The sequence below is a fragment of the Trichosurus vulpecula genome, chromosome 3 (genome assembly GCF_011100635.1).
Source record: "Trichosurus vulpecula isolate mTriVul1 chromosome 3, mTriVul1.pri, whole genome shotgun sequence".
Classification (NCBI taxonomy): domain Eukaryota; kingdom Metazoa; phylum Chordata; class Mammalia; order Diprotodontia; family Phalangeridae; genus Trichosurus; species Trichosurus vulpecula.
In genome coordinates, this window is record NC_050575.1 from 133,495,416 (window position 1) to 133,519,964 (window position 24,549).

At 38.4% G+C, this 24,549-nt stretch overlaps 1 protein-coding gene across 7 annotated transcripts; it reads right to left on the minus strand.

The window, feature by feature from the left end:
* Positions 1 to 5,034: 5,034 nt before the first annotated feature.
* Positions 5,035 to 23,055, minus strand: LOC118843245 (zinc finger protein 184-like). 7 transcript variants are annotated; one of them, XM_036750767.1, is made up of 5 exons: positions 23,012 to 23,055; positions 20,303 to 20,390; positions 15,186 to 15,312; positions 14,742 to 14,837; positions 5,035 to 8,314 (listed from the first exon to the last, which is right to left on the minus strand). In XM_036750767.1, exons 2-5 carry the CDS (start codon positions 20,333 to 20,335, stop codon positions 6,465 to 6,467), a joined length of 2,106 nt encoding a protein of 701 aa, XP_036606662.1. In that variant the 5' UTR covers positions 20,336 to 20,390; positions 23,012 to 23,055; the 3' UTR covers positions 5,035 to 6,464. The 7 variants fall into 7 exon arrangements, with proteins under 7 accessions (XP_036606662.1, XP_036606660.1, XP_036606663.1 ...); XM_036750765.1 differs by having other exon boundaries at positions 20,303 to 21,015; positions 22,983 to 23,040; XM_036750768.1 differs by lacking the exon at positions 23,012 to 23,055 and adding an exon at positions 22,983 to 22,992.
* Positions 23,056 to 24,549: the final 1,494 nt, after the last annotated feature.

Sequence of the window (24,549 nt, forward strand, 5' to 3'; positions counted from 1 at the left end):
ATGTCCAACAGCAGGGTACTTGTGGAAAAAATAAGTGACATATTAATGCAATGGGATATTATAATGCAATCAAGACTAACTAGTATGGAGAATAACTTGAAAGTCCTTTCTGACATAATGCAAGATGAAAAAATAACTATAAGAATGGGGGTGCACACTAAAATTATATGAGGAAAAAGTAAAAAGGAAAGAAGGCACAAAGACTTTTACTGGGGACTTAGTAGTGACTGAAATAGTGTTGATAGTTTGTGTTGAAACTAATTTAAATGTAAATAGTTACTAAGCAAGGTTAGTTGTTTGTATTGATTTTCATTAAGTCTCTAATAAAACATTTAATAAAATTTTTAAAAATGGAAAAAACAACATCAGGAATTCTAAAGATATAAGAACTTAGTAGCATAGGTATCATATAAAATACATGTTTGATTTTTTGTAATATGCTACCCTTATGAATATGTATACACACACATGTAAAAGCTTGATGTTGAAGATATATTATTGAAAGTTGATTAAAAATGTTTGTTGTCATTTGTATAAAAAATTAGGTACTAGGCCTCTGGACAAGAATGTGAATTCTACCATCATTGTTCCTATGTGAAAACTGAACTGGAAAATAAAGGCACTTCCCCTACCTCATATAACTTGAGATAACTGAGTGTAACCTGTATTTGTTTAGTTCTTTTACTCTCAAAGGTTGTCACTTTTTTTTTAATCATAGCATGTTTAGATTTTAAAGTATATGCTTCAAAGATCTGTGATTTCATCAGGGTACTTCCTCTAACAATGAACAACAGTATGCCACAAAAGTTTCATAAATTGCTGTGGCTGAAAACAATTTCTAGTTGAAAATTTTTTCTTTTATTAAGGACAGAATAACTATCTCAAACAAATAACAATAACAATAAGATCTTACCTCAGACTTTCCGCTTTCTACAAAACAGAACCAAACAAATTAACAAAGAACACACAAAGAAAATGCTATCACTTTGTGTCCCTTTCCTTTTTTGATAGGTTTGACATTGTGCAATCTTTGACTGTTTTCATTTCTTAAAAAGAAAAAAAAGACATAGTACTCAGTTGTGGCTCTTTTGATTCCACTCTGCATCACCTCACTTAGGTATTTATTTCCTTGTAGTATTCATATCTATCATTTTTATGGCAGGAGAATCAAGTAGATTGGGTTGGATTGCCTTCAACAATTTGCTTCTTTAAACTTCTTTCTGTTCCAGTATGACAGCAAGAGATGAAATAAAATAGTCTCCAAAGAATTAAAACTAAATATCCCACAGAGGGCAATGGAGAAGCACATAGTAGGTGTGGACAGGCTGCAACATCTAAGTAATTAAGAACTTTGAACCAGTAAAAGATGTCAACATGGAAAAATGCATGACAGGAAGTGAAGATGGGCCAGTCATATTGCAGGTGAGGCTTGTGACAAGTTTAAACAAGAGGACTCTTCAGAATGTCAGGAGAAAGCAAGGAAGGTCTGCAGAATGTTGGGTGAAACCCCCAAACATAGGGAAGACATGGACTAGTCACAGAGGATGGATTGTCATGGATGAATTGTGAGCTGCCTCATTGCAAGGAACTCTCAGGTCGTGATCTCGCCTATCTATTTGAGTAATTGAGCATGATTCTGTTCCTTTACTTGTTTATGCCATAATTTATGAAGCCATTTTGTTGTTGGACATTTGGGTTGTTTCTAGTTCATTGCTATTATAAGTCTCTCTTTTGCTTGTTGTTTTCTTCCTCCTGCAACTCCCTAACCCCACCTACCACACCCATCAGAAAAAAATCCTAGTGATGGAATTTCTAGGTTGAAAGATTGGTTTTGTGATTTATTGCATGTTTCCCAAAATATTTGCACTACTCTACAATCTACCAATAATTATGTTCCCCACAGCCCAATGTTGGACTTTACCAATTTTTGTATTTTTGCTGTTCTAGTGGAATAAGTTGATATTGTAAAGTTGCCTTGACTGGCATTTGTGATTGTTAGCAAGGCTGAGCATTTTTTCTTAGTTATTAACAGATTGCATTTCCTTCTTTACAAATTGTTTATTTTCATGTCTCGCTTCAGTGGGAAATTTTTTTATTGCCACACAGGTAAGTGATCAGTACTTAATAAATTCTGGATGTGCCTTTTAATCTACTCTATTTAATTTTAAAATGTTCCCCAATCTATTTTTTTTACTTTTAGATACTATAATTTTCTTGTGCAAAATCCTTTAACTATCAAATCCAAACCATCTCTGAGTTTTTTTTTTATTTGATGAATAAAAATGTTCCTCTTCACAATTTGGAAAATATTTTTTCTTTCACTTTTTCCACTATTAAAAAAATGCTGATTTGTTTTATGGTTAATTATGATCTATAGTGTCACGTGAATCTAGGCTTTTTGTTGGCCATATAGCCATTTATTTTTTCAACAAGGTTAAAATTATTTCATTTCCATGTATTGTCTGTGTGGGTTTACTAAACACTAATTGTTTCTAGTCTTTGGACTCTTTCTAGGTTTTTTTTTATCCCGTTTATCTATCATTCTGTTGCTCATGTCTAACTCTTCGTAACCCCATTTGGGGTTTTCCTGGCAGAGATACTGGAATGATTTGCCATTTTCTTTTCCAGCTCATTTTACAGATGAGGAAACTGAAGCAAACAGGATACAGTGACTTGCCTAGGATCACACAGCTTGTAAAGAGTTTGAAGCCAGATTTGATCACAGGAAGGTGAGATTTCCTGATTTCCAAGCTTGGCACTCTATACACTATACCACCTTATTGCTCATTCTATAAATTGTTTTCTATCACTGTTTTTTTCCCTAGTACCAACTAGTTTTTATAACTATTGTTTTTGTAGTAATGTTGATATCTGGTAGCGCTAGTCCAATTTCACTGTTGAAAAAAATATTTTTCACTTGTCAGTTTATCCCTCCACCAATACTCTATCAAAGTATCCCTTTTAAGATTGAAAAAGATCAGCAAAACCAATCAATACATTGACTGTGCACGATAGTGTATGCTATGCTCCACACCCATGGTTTCCACCTTTGTAAAGAAGGGAGGTAGGCTTATTCTTTTGTTTGAAATCTAGAGCCAAGCTTGGGTATTGTTTTGCTTTTTAAGAGTTGTTATCCCTTTTAAAAATGATTTTCCTATTTGAATATTTTTCTGGCTTTATGAAATAGAGTACTGGTGTTTTGATAATGGATAAAACATCTAAGTCAGTTTGGCAAGTGTTGCTGTTTTTGTTATCTGATTGACCTAATCATGAGAATTAGACAAGCATTTTAGTTCTTATTGTTAAAATCATTTAGAAATTATTTAAGCCTGCTTGTCTTCGTAAGTTAATGTTCAGATACTTAATACTTTGATGTAATTATAAAGGCTATTTCTCTATCACTTTCCTTTGATTCATGGAAATGATTCTGTGAGAACATTGAATATCTTGCTATTTTAGCAGACGTTTATCTTTTTGTTTCTTAAGTTTTAAGGATAATTACATTATATACAAGTGGAAATATTTTCACCTCTTTATTCCCAATGCTTGTTTTTCATGTCTTATTACTATTGCTAAGATTTATAAAATTACTAATGGGAAAGCCAAAAGTACCAGATCCTATTTAATACCTATATTGAAGAGGAATGCTGCTAGATTTTCTCCTTTGTATGTACTAGCTTATGGTTTCAAATAAATACTTTTACAAATCATAATGTAGGTCCTTTTATCCCTACAAAATTTTCCTCATTAAACATATCTTTAATCAAAAATGTTTTCTCTACACTTAGTAATATAATCATATAGTCAATTTACTTCACTTGAGGAAATGTTTTGTAAAAGTAATTTTCTTGGTATCATTCCACCCTCACATGCTATTTATAAATCTTTTCTTGCTATCACTCCACTCCTGCATGGTATTTTTAAATCTTTCTTTATCCTAATAGCTGTGTGCATTTCAAATATCTCCTGTCTTCATAGAGCATGTATTCTGTGAATTAAAAGGGTTCAAGGTCTGTGCCTCTCATTTTGTAAATGTCTTTTTCCAATTTCTGGTATCCTCCCTTGTTCTCTTCGAAATCTGCAGTGAACCTAATGTTTATTGGGGAGTGATTTTTTCGCTTCTTACAGCATACACTAGCATTTCTGTTATTGTACTGTTGTATTTTAGATACAGGGAACTTCTAGTAGTGTTGAATTTGGGGTTTTTCCTTTTCAACTGATCAATTAACAAATATTTATTGAAAACACACAAAAAAGTGCCTATTACATTTTTATTGTATCTTGTGGATTACTTCTAATTATGTTTCACTGGTTACTTTCAACAATTCTGGAAACAAAAAATTCAAGTTTCCTGAAAAGTGTCCAAATTCTCTTGTTCTTTTAAGCTCTTTAGTGTGATTTCAATCTTGACTACAGTTTTGTGACTTATCCTATGGATCATCACTTAGGTCTATCTTTTCCCAAAGTTTGGATAATTCAATGTATCCTTTTTGGAGGGAGCTTGCTCTACAACTGTGTGCAATTCTTTTTTCCAAAGTAGCGTGTGCTATTTCTTGCATCCTTGGATCTTATATTTTCTTTTCCAACGTACCTATATTATTTTTCTCATTTTTGCATCTCTTCTAACCTAATTTTCTTGCATAATTTATTAGTATTGTGGCTATTATTTACCCTTGTGATTTTCTAAGCATTGCCAATTTCACTTGCTTGTGTCTTTTATCTGTGGGAATTGAGTGGACCATACCAATCCCATCTGGTGACTCAATTCTTGATCTAGTTCAGTTCCCTCTCCATTCAATTATGGGTCTAGTCCAATTGTGAGAAAACTTTATTGCACTGTTTGAATCTAACCTTGTGTGGCTGGAAGCTGGACCACCCCTACCTGTTGCTTAGGGATGACTAAGGACTTAGGTCAGGGCTGTCCAAAATGTGGCCCTGCCATGCAATTTATGTAGCCTGCCTACAAGCACAGAAAGTGACACAAATGCTTTAGTAAACAAAGCCGAGCTACTGCAGAGCTCGCACTGAAATGGCAAATCAAAATATATTGTCTATTGTTTCAATAAAAACCTAAGGTTGGACAGCCCTGACTTAGGTGATACTCACCAGATGCCCAGTCAGATACAAAGACTGACACAAGGAATTTTCTCACAACTATACATCTCAAGCAGCCCATATGTCTTATTTGAAAACTGGCCCCATACTAATCAACCAGTTACTGTTTCATTGTTCCTTTGATTGAATACAGACACTTTGGGGAGTGGGATACCTCTTTTTTCCTGATTTCAAGGAACTGCAACTGTTTACTTTCTCTTAAAAAGCCCCTAATCTGTCCTGTAATTAGAAATTAGGTTATCCAATCTTGTATCCTGGTTTATATCCTGTTTTCTTTTAATGCATAAAAATCTATCTCTTCCTGTATTTAGGGTCCAGTGCTAAGCTGAGGAGGTGTGGTTCCAATTTGACATGCTATTGGCATGCATTTCTTAATAAACCAATATGCTCAGAAGCTTGAACTTGTATTTCCTTCATTATTTCAGACTTTGCCTGTTACATATCCAATAGGAGAACAAATCCTCAACTGTTTTTTTATAACATCCTTTTACATCTCTCATAGTTTCTGGTATTTTACCTGATTCAATTGTTAAGTATTTTCAGTTGTATCAGCACTGTTTCTTTGTTCATATTTAATTTTGGTTAGTTTTTTTCTTCTCATGTGTGCATATATTTTATTTTTAACCTTTTCTCTTCCCTCTGGTATTTCTATTGTTTATTTTAGGGAGTAGGGGAAAGTGATCAAGGAACCTGACTCCATTCAATCCTCAACTTAAGACATCTAGGTTTAAATCCCTTTCTGTCACTACCTGTGTGACCTTGGAAAAATCAAACAGTATTAGGCTAGTTTCCTCATTTGCAAAATGGGGTTGGACAATATATCTTCTAAGGTTCCTTGACATTTTAAATCTATGATCCTTAACAATAATCTTATAAGCACTCATCCCACCTCACACTTGTTTAACTTTACATCTAAAAAAGATGGTTAACTCACTGAAAGCCAATTAAAACTAATGATCAACTTCCTAACTGTACTGGTTAGTCATGCCTACTAGTGTGGTAATACCAGAAATTATGCAAAAATTTCAATAGGTGTTGAAAACTTTAAACTGGGTAATTTTTAAGAATTCAAACAACATAAAAACTTACACATATTACCAGGAAACTGATGTTAGCTGAATTATTTGCCATATTAATTATAAGGTGATATGCTTTAAGGTGAATTGATGTGAAGTTCCTTGTAGGCACTGAGGTGTACAGTAGAGCAAAAAGAAATACAGAGAGGAGGCATATTTTTCTCTAAGACATGACAAAATCAATTAGTGACAAACTATGACTTAATGACCACAGATACTTGAATAAAGGATAAATATAACAGAAGCATTTCTCCGTTTACTAAAATCCCAGGATTACTCTCCACTATGAAGTCTCTGATGTCTGACTAGAGTTGAACTGTGCCTAAAGGCATTTCCACATTGATTACATTTATAGGGTTTCTCTCCTGTATGTATTCTTTGATGTCGAGACAGGTTCGCATGCAGTCTGAAGGCTTTCCCACATTCATTACATTCATAAGCTTTCTCTCCAGTATGAATGCTTTTGTGTTCAGTAAGCTGTGTATGCAGTCTGAAAGTCTTTCCACATTCACTGCATGTGTAGGGTCTCTCTCCAGTATGAATTCTCTGATGCTGAGTACACTGCCTACTCTGACGGAAGGTTTTCCCACATTCATTACATTTGTAAGGTTTCTCTCCAGTATGAAGTGTCTGATGTCGTTTTAGTTGTTTACTCTGACTGAAAGTTTCCCCACATTCTTGACATTCATAGGGTTTTTCTCCAGTATGGACTCTTTTATGTTGAGTAAGGTTTGCACGACGACTAAAGGCTTTTCCACATTCATTGCATTTGTAGGGTTTCTCTCCAGTATGGACTCTCTGATGTCGCATAAGAAGTGCACCATCCCCAAATGCTTTCCCGCAATCACTACATTTATATGGTTTTTCTCCAGTGTGAATTCTCTTATGTTGAGTAAGTTTTCCACAAAGTCTGAAGGCTTTTCCACATTCATTACATTCATACGGTTTCTCCCCAGGATGAATGCTCTGGTGTTTAGTGAGGTGTCCATGCAGTCTGAAGGCTTTCCCACATTCATTACATTCATAGGGTTTTTCTCCAGTATGGATTCTCTTATGTTCAGTAAGACTTGAACTCCGGCTGAAAGCTTTCCCACATTCATCACATTTGTAGGGTTTCTCTCCAGTATGGATTCTTTGATGTTGCTTAAGAATTGCACCTGTACTGAAAGCTTTCCCACATTCATTACATTCATAAGGTTTCTCTCCAGTGTGAATGCTCTTATGCTGAGTAAGGCTTCCACGAAGTCTAAAGGCTTTCCCACATTCACTACATTCATAGGGTTTCTCTCCGGTATGGACTCCTTGATGTTGCTTAAGGAGTGCACTCATACTGAAAGTTTTTCCACAATCATCACATTTATAGGGTCTTTCAGCTGTATGGACTCTCTGATGTTGCTTAAGGAGTGCACCTTTACTGAAAGCTTTTCCACATTCATTACATTCATAGGGTTTCTCTCCAGGATGAATATTCAGGTGCTTAGTAAGGTGCCCGTGCAATCTGAAGGCTTTCCCACATTCGTTGCATTCATAAGGTTTCTCTCCAGTATGAATTCTCATATGTTGAGTAAGGTGTGCATGCAGTCTGAAGGCTTTCCCACATTCATTACATTCATAAGGTTTCTCTCCAGTGTGAATGCTCTTATGTCCAGTAAGGCTCCCACGCAGTGTGAAAGCCTTCCCACATTCATTACATTTATAGGGTTTCTCCCCAGTATGGACTCTCTGATGCTGCCTTAGGAGTGCACCTTTACTAAAAGCTTTCCCACATTCATGACATTCATAAGGTTTCTTCCATACACAGATTTTCTGATGTCTAATTAGGTGTGAACTAAATTGAAAGGTTCTTCCATACAGATCACATCCTTGGGATTTCTCTCTTACGGAAACTTTCTGTTCTGTAACAAGGACTGAATTCAGACTAATTTCATTACACTTAGGGTCTGTCTTCCCGGGGATAATTTTCTCCTGAGGAACTACCATTTGCCTTCCAAATGGACCAACATGCTTCCAGGTATCTCTTAACTCAGAGTACCAGAAAACACCTTTTGGAAATCTTTCCACTGTCACCTGGGCTAATTCCTCTTCAGAAGTGCCCTGCTTGGTTTCATGCATGGTCATCCCACCTGAAAGAAATATAATAGAGAATAGTGTAACAGATTAAACAGAGAGGATTTGACTATGAGAAAATATCAGAATTGTGGGAGGCAATATGGGATCAGAGTCCCATTAACCCATGTCCAAATTATTCTACTAGAAGTCCAATTAGTTTCCTGGGTTTCCATATCCTATCCCATCAAACTGATTGTGTACAATGTAACCAAAGGAATCCTACATAAGCAACAATTTTATGTTTATAAGAACACTACTTCAGTTCTAGGACTACAATTTCCGTAACAAAAATCAGGGCTTATCTGTAAGCCATGGAAATTCTTGCTCCATCTAAGTAAAAGCACTTACTACACACACCTTCTGGATCAGTTGACAAGGGCAATATACAGCTAGTGTAATGTACAGCTAGAGGCCAAACTACTGGTGATACGGTAAACTAAAATATGTTATGTGAAAAGTACATTAAAAATTTAGAACTAAAGTGATATATACAAAGTCTGATGGAGATAGTTTAGAATGCAAATCCCTTATGACAGGGATTATTTCATTTAGTCTAGAAGACAGAATGTCATTTATTATATTTGTATACCAAATGCCTACCATAAAACTTGGGGCTAGGTATTTAATAAATATTTGTTGAGTGACTGATTGATGGATGAATGAAAGGTACCAACCAGGGAAATCACCGAATGGTGGCAATCATCAATAAGGATACAACTGAGGTTATATAACCTAAATTTGCAAAATTAGGTTCTGCTATGTGATATTATAGGATAATAAAAAGTTTTCTACACAAAGATTATAGAACATTTTAGAATAGTGAGAGTTTGTGATAAAGAAAAGTGAGAAAAATGGCAGCACGTCCATGAGGTGACTGAGAACATTCCTAGCCACAAAAACTGCTCAATACTTTTTTATGTTTTGAGGACGCAAATTACTCTAAGGTAGGGTCTAAGAAGGGGAAATGGGTTAGTTATACTTTTTTTTTTAAAGTAAATTCTTAAGTACTATAGAGAAGGCCAAATATTAGAGCCTGAAAGTGGAGATGTACCTCCTACAACCCAAAGTTGTAGGAAATTGTATATTATACTGTGTATTATAAATTATTAATTGTATGTTATAAAAAGAATATCAATACTTTTGAATTGCAGTAGAGAATGTTGTTAGGAAAGAGACAGAAGTAAGGGTGGATAATTAAAGAGAACTTTGAATGCTAAGTAGAGGAGTTAAGAAATGATGCAGCAGACCATAAGTAGTTACTAATTTTTTTAATGATCAATAGTGAAAGGATAAATATATATTTTTAAGTGTTGTTGTTCTGTTGTTTTTTCAATTGTGCTTGACTCTTCATGACCCCATTTGGGATTTTCTTGACAGAGAGACTGGAGTGGGTTGCCATTTCCTTCTCCAACTCATTTTACAGATGAGGAAACTGAGGCAAACAGGGTTAAATGACTTGCACAATGTCACACAGCTAGTGACTAAGGCCAAATTTTAACTCAGAAAGATGACACTTCCTAACTCCTTGCTGTGCACTCTATCTACTGCACCACCTAACTGCCCAGTATTTTAGGTGACTGACAATAAAACAAAATGGATTGGAGAAGAGAGAACTTGCTAAAAAGGATAGCAACTTTATGCTGTAATAAATAATGATTAACCAACCCAAAATTGTGGTATCAGTGGAGAGTAAGAGCTGAGTCTTACAGATACTTAAAAGGAAGGAGAAACTGCAGTAAATATAGACTTTAAATGTCTAAGATGTCAAAGAAAGGAAAGTTCAACATAAAAGTAGTCTAAAAAAATTCATGGAGGATGGCAGCTTGGGTAGGCATCAAGATATGGGTCAGATGCCAGAACTGCAGGAAAATATACAGAATACAGTACTATTACAAGGAGACAATGGGTTACATGGGTTTTGAGTGAAGGACAGAATCTTAAGGTTGTATTTTGCAAACCTTAAAGCACTATATAAATGTTAGCTACTTTTACTATTATAAAAGTTTTTTGAAAAGAAATAATTGGAGTGTTTCTGACCAGCCTCTCCCTCCTAAAAAATACTTTCTTTTCCCTGGGTTTTCTCAGCCTTTTGCAATCTAGCTTCCAACCTCAACAATGATCTGAAATTGTTCTCTCCAAAGATCCAATGATCTTTGATTTTTCATATCTGATGGTATTTTCAATCTTCATCCTTTCTGACTTCTCTGCTGTATCTGACACTGTTGACCACCTTCTTATATAGTCTCTCTCTCTTTTTTTAATCCCACACAATCTTCTGTTAGTTCTTCTATCTATCTAATGACTTCATTTCAGTCTCCTTTGTATGACACACTTTAATTGTGCCTATAACCCAGTATGTTGCTGCCATGGTCCCTTTTCTCTCCACACTTTCTTTCTTGGTGACCTCATTAGCTTCTATAGACTTGATTATCAGCTCTATGCAAATGCATCCCAGATCTATGTAGACAGTTCTTGCTTTGAATAAGTTTGCATTATATAAATTAAACTTTATGTAAAGAATTCTGAAAGAAATCTGCATTTCAAAAAAACACTTTTGTTAACTTTACTGTACAGTACTGTGCTTTCTCTCTCTGCTCCTGCCCCTCTCCAAAGCAAAACAAACCTAAAAAAACCCCAAACCCCTTCAAGTGAAAGCAGAAGAATGAATGTCACAATGAAAGACCTCTACTGAGACCTACGGTGCTGAGAGATAACTTGGTCCCACTCTACCTGCAGGGGCCCCCACCTGTCTGTCTTCCATTTGTCCATACTCAGGCACAGTGTGTCCCTGGCCACTGTGCGTCACCAATTCTCTACTGTCTGTATCCGTCTGCCCTCCACATATTCTTTCCTCAATTCCAGCCAGGCCCCACGTAGGTGGCCCCCAACCCTGCATGTTCCTCAGCCTGCTCTTACTTCTCTGTCCTTGGCCACCATGTGTCCTTGAATCACGTATTGACCCCCTTTCTCCAGAGGTACTTGGTCCCCTTCCTGCGTCCCTCCCTCCCCCTTCCCTACATCTGTAAAAATTGCTTTACATAGAAGTCTGTGGAACAGTCCACTTATGTAAAGTGAGAACTGTCTACATACAATCTCAGTCTCTCTCTTGAACTTTGGTCCCACATAACCAACTGTCTTTTAGATATTTCCAACTGGATGTTCCATAGACACTTCAAACTCAATTTGTCCAAAACAGAACTCATTGTCTTACCCTTAAATCCAACCTTCCTCCTAATTGACCTATTTCTGTCAAGAATACATTTTCCCAGAAATTCAGCTTCACAATCTGAGTAATCTTCAACACTTTCACTAGCCCCACCACGTCTAATCAGATACCAGGTTTTGCCAATTCTTTATCCATATCTCACATACATACCCTCATATTACTCATATTACAATCATCTTAGTTCAGGACCTTATTACCTCTTGCCTAGAATATTCCAACAGCGTCCTAATTGGTTTTCCCATCTCTGGTCTTTCCCCTCCCCCACCTATCATTCCCTCTAGCTGCCAAATTGATATTTCCAAAGCACAGGTCAGACTATATCACTGAAGTTCTAGTGGTTCCCTATTGCTTCTAGGATAAAATATAAACTCCTTCTTCTGGGTGTTTAAAGTCCTCCACAATTGGGTTCTATTCTATCTTTCTAAACTAATTTTACACAAATCCCACATCTTGATTTTATAATAGATACAATGCTGGGCCTGAAGTCAGGAAGACCCGAGTTCAAATGTGGCTTCAGATACATACTAGGTATGTGACCCTGGGAAAGCCACTTAACTTCTGTTTGCCTCAGTTTCTTCAACTGTAAAAGAGACAATAATAGCACCTACTTTGCACAGTTGTAAGATCAAATGAGATAATATTTATAAAGTACTTAGCACAGTGCCTGGCACACAATAGGTACCATATAAATGTTTATTTCCTCCCCTTCCCCCTTCTTTTCCTCCCCCTTTCCCTTGCACACACTCTACATTCCAATCAACCTGGTACTATTAATAGATTTATTGATCCCCATGCTTGACTGGAAATCATACCTGAATCTGTCTGGAAGGACAAAAGCATGTTTGTTCTTCTACATCCTGTTTTTTTTTTAAGCAACAGCAGGTTTCCATATCCTTTTTTGAAAACCTGATCCTGTTCTGCAATTAGCTTCTATATTCCATTATCTTCTTCTCACATACAGTTACATATCCTGTATACAGTCAGCTTCTATATTTTATTGTCTTTTATGTATATATATTCTACTATTCAGTCTAATAAAACCTCTTAATTTATGTGCTCATTTGGCTGTCCAGCATAAGTTAAAAAGCCCATCCCTCCTACTGGATTAGAGATTACAGTGTACACTAGACAGAGGACCAACATGGATTTAATAGCTATAGATAGGGAAGCCCTTAGAGACTAACCAATCACTACTGCAACATGAGAACTAGACTAGTTGATGCTACTTTTATGTATGCTACAGTTAGACTATAAATTGGGTGGCTATCAAAAATGGAATACAAACAAATAAGTCCTGGCCTTTGTCTCCAAAGGTACAGGCCCCTGCAGTCATCCTGGACAAAACAATGAGTAGCTCATGGAGCTATGAATTAGTCCAACTGTTCTGGAAAACAATTTGGAATTATATGAGAAAAATCACTAGTCTGTTCTTACCTTGTGACTTAGCAAGCTCATTACTGAGCCTATACCCAAGAAAAACAGAGACAGAAAACAAAATATAATCTACACCATATGTTCACATACATTCTTTGTGGCTGCAACAAAATTAGAACCAAAATAGTTGTTCATAAATTTGGAAAATGGCTGAGAAAACTATGGCACATTAATGCCATAGAATAGTATTGTCCTATAAGAAATGACTATAAGAAATTCAGAAAAACTTGGCAAGACTATATGAAGTGATGCAGTAAAGAAAGCATAATCAAAGGAATAATATAGACAATGTCTACAAATATATAAATGATTAATAACACTAAAAAGAAATTGAACTCTGAAGTACAACAAACAATATTGATTTTTAGAAAAATGACAATGAAACATATTCCTCCACTCAGCAGAAAAGTTAGGAGTGTGAATATGAAATGCAGTAAACCCTGTCATACACGGTCTCTAATGGTTGGCTTTAGTGAAATGCTTTTCTGTTACAAGAAAGGGTTCAATGGATGTGTGGAAAGTAGGATTAAAATGGTAGGGGTTGGTGGGGAGGGGAGGAAGATTAAGGGGAAACGACTATGGTATAAAAAATAAAAAGCAACAGAGTTTATAAACCTTTGGAACCAATAACAGCAATAACCAAGTCTGTATTATGTTGAGATAAAATCAAGAATGATATTTGAGGGGCAGCTAGGTGGTGCAGTGAGTAGAACACAGGCCTTGTAGTCAAGAGGACCTGAGTTCAAATCCTGCCTCAGACATGTGACACACTTACTAGCTGTGTGACCTTGGGTAAGTCACTTAACCCCAATTACCCTGCCTTCCCCCTCAAAAAAAAAAAAGAATGATAGTTGAGGGAACTCATATTAAGTGACCACAGTCTTCTCTACAAATATTGGGTACTTAAAGGAGAACCTTAGCATCAAAAGAACTCTAAAACATCTCATGGTTAAAGAAAACTTATAGTCTCAAAGGTTTCCTTTGTATTGCAAGAATGGATTAGTGCTGAGTGATAAAATTAGAGTAAGGAATATACTTGGTCCCCAAAAGGCCAGCTAATCAAGTCTTTTTAAGGGTGTGTCCACATAACTGATATTCCCTTTTTGCTAAATAAGTATTATAAAAGCATAACTGAAAACTGACTACTTTTGTCTTTTTGATGCCATGGAATTTCATCATTTGTTTCATAACGGCTATAAATATGAGCTGGAAGCAGATTAAGAGACAGTTCTCAACAATCATCTGGAGGACTCCAACAGCCTCCTAATTTGTCTTTCCATCTCTGGTCTCTCCCCTCTCCAATCTATCACTGACTTAGCTGTCAAATTGATATTTCCAAAGCACAGCTCTGACCACATCTTTCCTTTGATCAAAACTTTCTGGTGGCTCCCTAATGCCTCTACGTTAAAATATAAACTTTTTGCTTGGCATTTAAAGTTCTCCACAATCAGGTCACTAGGCACATACCCAAGAAAGTCATAGACAGAAAGCAAGATATAACATAAATCTATATATTCACAGAAACAAGTCATAGACGGAAAGCAAGATATAACATAAATCTATATATTCACAGAAACACTTTATGACTGCAAAAAAAAAAATAGGACCACAATGGGTTGCCCATCAAATTAGCAGGAAAAACTGCTGGTCAATGCCTCTACCTGTAATAGGTTTTAAGATAATAAAGGGTTTTCTGACACACTAGCCAAATGCAGAGTGAAGTTTGTTTTCTTTCACAACTGTTATTTATAATAATACTCATTTGCTTGGTTCTCACTCACCTGGAGAATTACCTCTTAGGATTTCTCTCCTTACCGTCCAAGGCTCTTCTCCTTGCTCCAAATGGGAGATCACATCTGGCTTAGAAATGTGATGCCCTGCTCAGGTAGAAAGACAAATGACTCAGGTGTTTTTTCTGGGGACAAAGATCTATCCCAAAAAGTTTCATGCCCCTGCTCCTCAGAATTTCTGAGAGATGAAAGAAGCAGTAATAAATATAGCACAAAAGAAGTACCTATTTCTTATGCTACAAAGTATAGACCTTTCACCTGAAAATCAGGAACATCCTATTTCTCTGCCATAAAGAGATTAGGAATCTGATAATTGAACCCAAAGTTTCTTCATGGATAAACTCTTCAGCAGCTCCACACCTTTTATTAACTGAGGAAAGAAAAATATTTCAATGGACAAACTGATTCTAAGTCATATGAGAAAACCATACTTACCCAATGAGACTAGATTCCTATAATTCTCTAGCATTACATCTCTGTATAGATATTTCTGACCAGGGTCTAGTTGCCCCCATTCTTCCTGGGTAAAGTACACAGCTACATCCTTGAATGTCAATGATTCCTGAAATGTCAAAAATATTCTTATTCAACCACAATCCATTGACATGGCTTTGGGGGCAACTGGGAACTTTAGTGAGTAGACAAGATTACCTGTCTGGATAATGTTCAAGAATCTGAATATGGAGACAGGTATTATGGTGATTCAAATGGGTTCAAGTACTGCTTCTGGTACTTAGTGACCCTAGACAAGTTACTAAACCTCCCTAGGCTTGTTTCCACTTCTATAAGATGAGAGAAACCACGATGACCTCTAAGGTCCTTTTCATCTATACGCTATGATTCTATGAGTGTTCCAAATTAAGTAAATTATTTTAATTCCTACTATGTACCTAATAGTAATCTTGACCATATAGGAGATACAACAGAAGTATGAGACCATCATTATCCTCAAAGATAAAACATTACCTTCCCCCTGGAAGCAAAATATACATATGGCACAATTGTTGAACCAATGTAAAACAATACTGGTTATGAATTGGTGCAATAATTCTGGAAAGCAATTTGAACTACATCCAAAAAGTCACTAAACTGTACATATCAACATCTCTCCTAGCCAAAAAGATCAAAGACTGTGGGAAAGGCCATATATGTAAAATATTTATGACATCACTTTTTGTTGTTGTAGCAAAGAACTTGAAACAGGTACCTATCAACTGTGAAACAGCTCAATAAATCACTGCCAATGAATGTAATGGAATATAACTGTGCTATAAAAATGATAAAAGGGACTGATTCTGAGACAGCTGAGAAGACTCATTTGACTATAGCAGAGTGACATGGGCAGATCCAATGACAATACTGTAAAGGAAGACAACTTTTGAAAGACTTATGAACTCTTATCAATGCAGTAACTAATCACTATGGAACACTGATGATGAAGCATGCCGTCTATTTCTTGGTAAAGAGGTGGTGGACTGTAATTGAAAAATGAGACAATTTTTCAGACACAACCAATCTGAGAATTTGTTTTGCTTGACTATAATTATTTGTTACAAGGGAGGCTTTTTGTTATAGGACTTGGGGGGTGAACAGAGTTTGAGAGACTAATGGAATGGTGGCAGTTGGTGATAGAGACTCAAAAAGGGCAGGAATCTGACCTGTGATTTCACTGGTGTTAGGGAGCTCCTAGTGACAAACTTCCCATACCAAATCAAGTTAAGTAACTTACTAAGGTGGAACAGCCATTAAGTATCAGAAGGGGGACTTGAACCTAGGTCTTTCTAGCTCCAAGGGCAGCTCTCTATTCACTACGCCTCTGAGGGATGCAAAAAAAAAAAAAAAAGACAAAAAGAAAGCAGAGTGTTAATGTAACATTTTAAAAATACACAGGAAAAAGAAGTTAGGTGACAAAAACAAGCAGGGTAGTTGGTACTACTATATTAAATTTAGTCAACTAAAAAAAAGACATCAGTAGTTTCACATATGAGCTTTTCTATTACTCTTTACATGTGGAAATGTGCATCTTTGTCAAGATTTTTTAAAAAGAGAAGTTAATGGAAACAAAGAAAATGCCCTAGGCATTATCAGTGATCTGCAAATGAAAATATGTAGTCACACAACCAGTGCTTAACCTTAAGAGACAGCAGGCTTTTTCTTATTCAGTGTCTTCTAGAACCACAATTAGCGTATGTATTCCTGCTTTCTAAATCTGTTACTTTGTCAAGCACACCTATGAGTTAGTTTTTCAGTTATACTGACATAGGCTGGTTCTCCAATTTTATTTTTTCTCATACATTGATTTTTTTTTAAGTCAACTTGATTTATTCTGTAATTTGTTGCTTCCATGACTCTAAGTCTGGCTATCTACTACACTATGCTGTCTCTTGATATATTTGCTATCTACCTTTATTATCCTTTTGTGTTTCTACCACTTTTTAATGCTTCAGCTTAACATTTCCAAAAGAATTTCTATGCCTTGGATATTTTATAGAATTTCTTTATTGTACTGTAATTTTTTAAACAGAATTCCTTTTTTCTGTTCAGGGATTAGAAAGGCAGAAAGTACATGATCTAGCAAGCCTGATCAAGGTGCAAGCCATAGTTGTTGCAGCAGGGTAGTGCACCAAGTAGGGGTCTCTAGTCAGGCTCAGGGTTTAGAACAGAGCTGAGTTCTTCCTGTGATTAAATTGGAGGAGTTATTCCCTCCACTATGGGGAAAAACACAGAATTCCATAGCTTTCAGCCTATGCTAAGAGCACAAATGGGAGGAGGGTGGTAATGATGCGACGGGGTTGAGTAGGAAGCTTTAAGCCACTGGCTAGGCGCACCTGAGTATGGGGATACAAAGGGGTGGGGTGGGGAGTAGGGAAAGGGCTAAGATGTCAGGAGTGCCCTGATCTGGTAAGGAGAGGGATGGAGGATACAGGGGACTTAGAAGAAAATCTTAGTTGTCCTCAACAGGGGTCCAGATGGGCAAGGAACTCTAGGTATTCCTTGAACCATAAGGGGTGAAGGCCTTCCTGGTTTAGAATGGGATTATATTTCTCAAGCTTAGTGGGTTAAGGAACTCCCTGCCTCTCTGTGCCTTGCCAATGGATGGTAGCTTTAGGCTGAGAAATTTAGGACTACATATAGATAGAGATGGGATAGCATAATTCAGGAGTCTTTTAATCCAGAGAGGAACACTGGAAGTGGTGGGTGGCCCCCATTTAGCTAGCAAGCATGGGACACAAGGGTAGGTCATGCACATGGAATACTGGTGTCCGGTTCATGGAAAGCTTTGGAATTCCAGGAAGTGGATAAAGTACTGGACTTGGAGACAGGAATGTCTGAAGCTGAATCCTGTCTCAGTCATTTACTAGGTGTGTCATTGGGCAAGTTGCTTAACATCTCTTAGCTTTATTTCTTCATCTGTAAAGTGAAGTCAATAACAACCTACCTTATAGGATTGTCATGAGGATCAAGTGAGACAATATATATATAAAGCTCTGAGGAAAAAACCCATTAAAGAGCTATATAAACACTAGCTATTACTATTAGGCTCCAAATGATTTTTTTTGGTTTTTTCTATTTTTGTTTTGTCGGCTTTTTTTTTCCTGGGATGGGGAGGGATTGTATGGTGCTTTTAAATCAGTGAGGGGATTTGTGTAGAGCTACATTCTCTTGCTTCCAATTGCTTGCCATGTTATAGGAAGTCCTCTGAATTGGCCAGTGCCAACAAACCAAAATCTCTCAGCAAAAGATAATAGAGACTTAGTTTTCCCTTGAAGCCTCTTATCACATATGATTGGGCCTCAAATGGAGATGCCACCTTCTCAGAGAATATTTATGTCAGATAATTACTTCTCTTTTCTGTGCCACCTAATCCTGAACCTGACATTAGCTTCACAAAAAACCTGTATAATCTGAAGGAAACGATTTAAGAATATGGGTCCCTAGTGTAGATCATATAACACTGGGGACCACAATGTATTAACACATTTTGCTGAAGATTGCAAGAGGGAGCAGGGGCTTGGCTCCTGCTTAGAACACCCACAAGTTAGTGGATATGTATAAAGAACCAACAAGACATCAAACATGTCCTATAATGTTATGTTGACGACTGCAATAGGACTATATGCACTATTTACCTCTGACATAATTTGCCAAGAACAATGGTTACGCAATAATTAGCCCTATAAAACTCACTATACAACTCATCTCTGGTGGATGTGCCAAAGAATTAACAATTAAATCACCTGCAGACTGGAGTTCAAGCCAGGCAAGAGGTCTTTTTAAAATAAAAGAAGTAGAGCAGATGACCAATAGATCACAGAAGAACAAAGGCTGCCTGGATCTAAGAAAAGGCTTTATGAAATGAATATAGAGAAGAATACAGTAGTTAAACAGGGGGTCTGAGTTATTAGAGAGATGAAAACAATTAAGGATTCCAAAACTCAGTGGTAGAAGCAAAGTCCAGAACTAAGAGCAGAGGCATACCAAGATTTCATAGAAGAGTGAGGAACTGAGCAAGACCTGGAAACAAAGTTGGTGTTGGGGAATGGCTGAAAAACAAACAAACAAACCTATGCTATAAGAAGGTAGTGGAATATTATTGTTCACTAAGCAATAAATATGAGTAATTTGGAGAAATGTGAGAAGATTTATATGAAATAATTCTGAGCAAAAAGCATAATCAAGAAAGCAAAGTACATGACTATAACTATGCAGATCACCAAAAGAAAAATGAACCCTGAGTAATGGAAAAATTAGTGAAGGTCCTGGAGAAGAGAGAAAGAAGAATACCTCCTTCCCCACGATAAAGAGGTGAGAAGCTAGTAGAAAAGAATACTGTATACACTGTTACAAAGATTCTGTTTCAAATGTTTTTCCTTTGCACAGTGGGTTCAATCTGAAAGGGTAGGAGAGGAAATGACTGTGATACAAAGACATCAACAAAACACATTTTAAAAAACAATAAATTACACCCTCTACTACAACCAAGCCAAATTTCTTAATGGTGTCTACAAAGAACAGGGTCATTCCAGCTCCCAGTCTTTGCATGACTTTCTGCTGCTCAGCACATCCTTTGCCGTCCTCTACAGTCATTTAAATCTCATCTAGCCTTTCCTTCCTCTGAATTTTTTATATTTATTTTCTGTCCCATTCTTCTCAACCCTGACTCACACATTTCTCTGCATTATTTAAATTTTTCACCTGTGTTAAAAAACAATAAAATAATTTTACATGCATGTCTTCTCTCCTAGTGAGACTGCAAAGGTCCTCGAGGGCAAAGACTATCTTCCATTTCTTTTGTTTTGCTCACCAACTAGGACAGCTAGGACATGTTCACAGAGAGGACTAAGCATACAGCAGACCTGACTTCCTGCTGAATGAATTTGTTGATATTATGAGAAGGTATTCTGTGAAATGGTGTTACTAAGTTAAGAACACTCCCTGTCTCTTGGGGGCAAAACAGCTGGGCCTTAGGTTCCTAGACAGCACTTCCAGGATAAGAGAAAACATTCCTGCCATGAGATGGCATTTCTGGAAACTAAGAAACCCCAACTCACCTGGGATCTCATTGTTACCAGGCCAGAGTACATTACTTTCTGTTTGGTGAAACGGCTAGGGGAAATGCTGATTCCTGAGGTGGCTGAGCTGTGGAAGAGTAAAAAAAAAAAAAAAAATGAAGGGAGATCTTGTCTTGTGGTTCCCAAACTGATCAAGCTGGAGCTACTCACTGAAGAGTTTGGTGTGACCCCTCTTACATACTTTATGACAGAAAGCCCTAACACACATAGGCCCAGGCTTCTGCCCCAACACCCACAAAGACTCACACCTTTGCCCCAGTACCCAGACATGTGAACTCGGATCTCTGTTTGGGTACCCACATAAACACATCATACATACACATCATATGCCATCATACATATACATACATATACTCTCAGACTCAATCCTGTCAGCTTTAGAGGAAAAGGTCCCATTAAATGGTTCGAGGCAGGATATATTCATTCCTTATTAGGGAAACCACATCATCTCCCCCTTCTGTAATTCTCACCTCTCTCCTGAAGCATTTGGGTCAGATTCTCTAAGGTTAAGCAGTGCTCACTGGTTTCTGAATAGTCTGATGTCACCCCAGTCCTGTTTACCCAGACAAGATAACAGGAAGTGATCCAATCTGAGTCTTCTAGGACTTGCTCCTTCCTGAAACTCTGACCAGAGTTTCTGGCCAGGTGTGTCTCCTCCTGGGATGAGTACCTGTTCTCCAGCACCTGGGGGACTAGAGGCAAGATCACTTTTATCTGGGACCTTCACTCTGGGACTGAGATTTCTGTCTCCTCAATCCACGACCCTCTCTCTGGTGCTCCAGGCTTGATACCTATTAACTCAATACAGAATTGCTGAGAGCAGAGAGAAGATGGGGTCAGAGAAGAAGAGCTAGCATGTAAATCCTATACAGCACAGAAGAGAAAGCCAGCAATACAAATGGACATATGAGGAATTTTATTCATTAAACAAATATAGAATTCAGTTCTATAAATGTTTATTAAACACCTACTATGTGCAAAGCACAAGGCTAGGCTCTAGGGATACAGGCAAAAAACCAAACCAAAACAAAAAAACAGTCCATGCCCTTTAGGAGTTAACATTTTTCAGTGGCCCCCACTGCTATGATATACTACGAAGTCAACTTGCATTGAAAACTCTTCACAACATGGCACCAATCTACCTTTCCAGGCTTACTGTATGTTATTACCTTTCTTATCCTCTTCCCCGAACTTGGTATTCCATGTCCTGTCCCCATGCCTTTTCAGGGGCTACCTCCCATTCCTGGAATGTACTCCTTTCTCTCCTCAGCCTCTTAGAATCCCTAGCTTCCTTAAAGGCCCATCTCATGTGTCACCTCCTGTGGAATACCCTTCCTCATCCCTCTTTTTTAGTGTTTTCTCCCTCTTTAGATCATCTTACTTTTATTTACTTCTGTATGTGCTGTATTCCCTCAATAGAATTTGAACTCCTTGAGGGAAGGAACTGATTTTTTTTTTCCTAGTGCCTCCTCCAGGGTAGGCCCTTAAATGTATTTTTTTTTTTTGTGGTGGTGGTGGTGGTGGGGAGGGTGGTTTGGATTGGAATACAAATACAAAGGAAGAGAGAGAGCACTAAAGGGTACATCAAAACTAATGGGCACCTCCACTGTGTTCAAGGCCTAGTGCCAGCTCTGTGTGTGTGTGTGATTCTCCCACTATCCTCTCCTTTACTCCATTCTCTGATCAAGTAGTCTCTTCTTCTCACCAAAGCCAACCTCTCCATACATATCCCTGCCCCATTCTCTCCCAATTTCTTTAGCAGACAATAAATAATCTTCTTTAATTCTCAGTATCTTTCCATCTTCCGGGTCTTTTCCTAGTTTTCTTCCTTTAAAAAAAAAACCAACCCAAACCTAATTACCTTCCTGAATCTTGTCTCCCCTTCTCGGCCAAACTCCTTAAAAAAGTCCTCTAAGTGTCCTTATGTGACAGCTAGGTGGCAGCCAGAGTCAGAAAGACTCATCTTCCTGATTTCAAATCTGGCCTCAGACACTTACTAGCTCTGTGACCCTGGGCAAGTCACTTGACCCTGTTTGCCTCAGGTCCCTCATCTGTTAAATGAGGTGGAGAAGGAAATGGCAAACTACTCCAGTATCTTTGCCAAGAAAACCCCAAATGGGGCCACGAAGAGTCGGACACAACTGAAACGACTGAACGTGCCCCTTGGCAAACCAAAACACTCCTACCTAGCCACGATCCTGGAGATGAATGGTCTCGCTCAGTCAGAAGGTAAGCTCCTTGAGGGCGGGTTTATTTCTCCAGTCCTTAGCAAGGTGCTCAGAACAAGCCAAACAATTAATAAACATTCATTCATTCATTCATTCACGGTACCTGGCACTAAGCTGGCATCTAACGTTTGTTGACAGATTGATATATGGCGGAAGCACTCTAGGTCTCGAACTCTAGGAGCCTGAGACCCGGCGCTTCGCGCCACACGCACGTGACGCTCCTGTCAAACCACCAGCGCAAAAGGAGCCGCCGAGGGCCCAACCCGTCACTCGCTCATCCACGCACTCCGACCTCTGCAAGCCGCTCCGCCCGCCCCGCCCCCCGCGTCCTCCCGGCCTTACACTATCCCGCCCACCTGCGGCCCCTCCCGGATCCGCGCTCCCCAGGCAGAACGTGAGGCAGCGAGCGACGGGGCCGGGCCGCTAAATACCTGGAACTGGGTCCGGAGCCTGGACTGACCTATGATGAAGAGCTGGGTTCAAAGCTTAAGAACAAATCATGGCGTCGAGGCTGCGCGCGCAGCCGCAGGGGGAGTGCGCCTGCGCCGGGGACAAAGTCTTTCGGACTACAACTCCCCAAATGTCGCGCGGCGGCCTGCAAGGCTTCTATCCAGCTCCCGCTCCAGGCTCCAGGGATTCTTTTTCCAAAGATTATTTCGGTTTGCGCGGTCCAGTTCTAGTTTTTCCCGGCCCTCAAAAACCAGGTCTTTCCCACGATGTCGGGGCTACGCTTGGTTCCAATTCCGTAGCACAGCCAGTACTAGGCCTCGCAGCGGTCTCCGTAGTCCCGCCCCTCCTGTCACCCACTTGTTTAAGGGCCGGAAACCGCCGTTTCTGGTGTAAAGGGCCATTGGCTGGGCAGGTGATTTTTAGGCAACCGGGGCCACCAATCCGTCTCGGAGGAGCCTCTGTGGGAGAGGAATTTGAAAAACTGGACCAGGGAGTAGCCCGAGGGGCGAGAGCAAGTTGAAGAAACTAGAGATTCTGAAAGAAATTATGTATGACAAACATACTATAGATCTTTGAGGAAAGAAAAACCATGGGCGTTATCCATTTCGACACTTAAATGTTCCTCTGATTTTGTAGATGTGCTTGCTTTCTCCAAAGGTATAGATTGCAACCCATCCAAGCCTTCACATCTCCTGGGATTCTTGACTATGTCTTTCACTGAGACCTCGACAGGGAGTCCACCTAATGGGTTTGAAGTCCTTCTTCTAGATTTTTTTGACACTAAGTAAAATCTGGGACCTGTCACATAGGAGTATCTCCAGAAAAGCCCCCTGAGGTTCCTGGCACCCAGTTGTGTCGGACTCTTCGTGACCTCTTTTGGGGTTTTCTTGGCAGACACGGGAATGGTTTGCCATTTCCTTCTCCAGCATTTTGCAGATAAGGAAACTGAGGCAAACATGATTACGTGATTTGCCCAGGGTCTCACAGCCAGATAAGTCAATACAACTCAAAAGCATAAACTTTATTACCTAGCGGATATATTAGTTGAACAAAATCAATCAAACACTTATTAAGTGCTTACTATGTGCCAGGCACTATGCTAAGTGCCGGGAATACAATTAATAAAAAGGCAGTTCCTACCCTCCTCCTCCCTCTAATGGGAGAGACAACATGCAAACAAATACGCACAAAGCAAGCTACATACAGGATAATCAGAGGGAAGGCGCTACAATTATGAGGAGTTGGGAACAGATTCCTGTAAAAGAAGGGATTTTAGTTGGGACTTAAAGGAGGCTGAGCAAGTCAGTAGCAGAGTTGGGGAGAGAGAAAAATGCCCTGAGCGCAGAGATGAGTATCTTATTTGCAGAACAGCAAAGAGGCTAGTGTTGGATGTAAGTAGCAGGGAGTAAGTTGTAAGAAAACCAAAGGTAGAAGGGGCTGGGTTATGAAGGGCTTTGAATGCCAAACAGAGCATTTTATATTTTATCCTGGAGGTAATAGGGAGCTACTGGAGTTTATTGAGTGTGTGTGTGTGGTGACATGGTTGGA

Bases quoted from the DNA above. Each gene is read 5' to 3' on its own strand.
- LOC118843245 (XM_036750765.1), bottom strand. From the start codon at position 20,593: ATGTCTGGGTACTGGGGCAAAGGTGTGAGTCTTTGTGGGTGTTGGGGC. The intron at 14,838-15,185 runs GTAAGTATGGTT...CTACCTGAGCAG, and splicing joins TAGGAATCTAGTCTCATTGG to GGCATCACATTTCTAAGCCA. The intron at 8,315-14,741 runs GTGAGTGAGAAC...TATTTCTTTCAG, and splicing joins CCTAAGAGGTAATTCTCCAG to GTGGGATGACCATGCATGAA.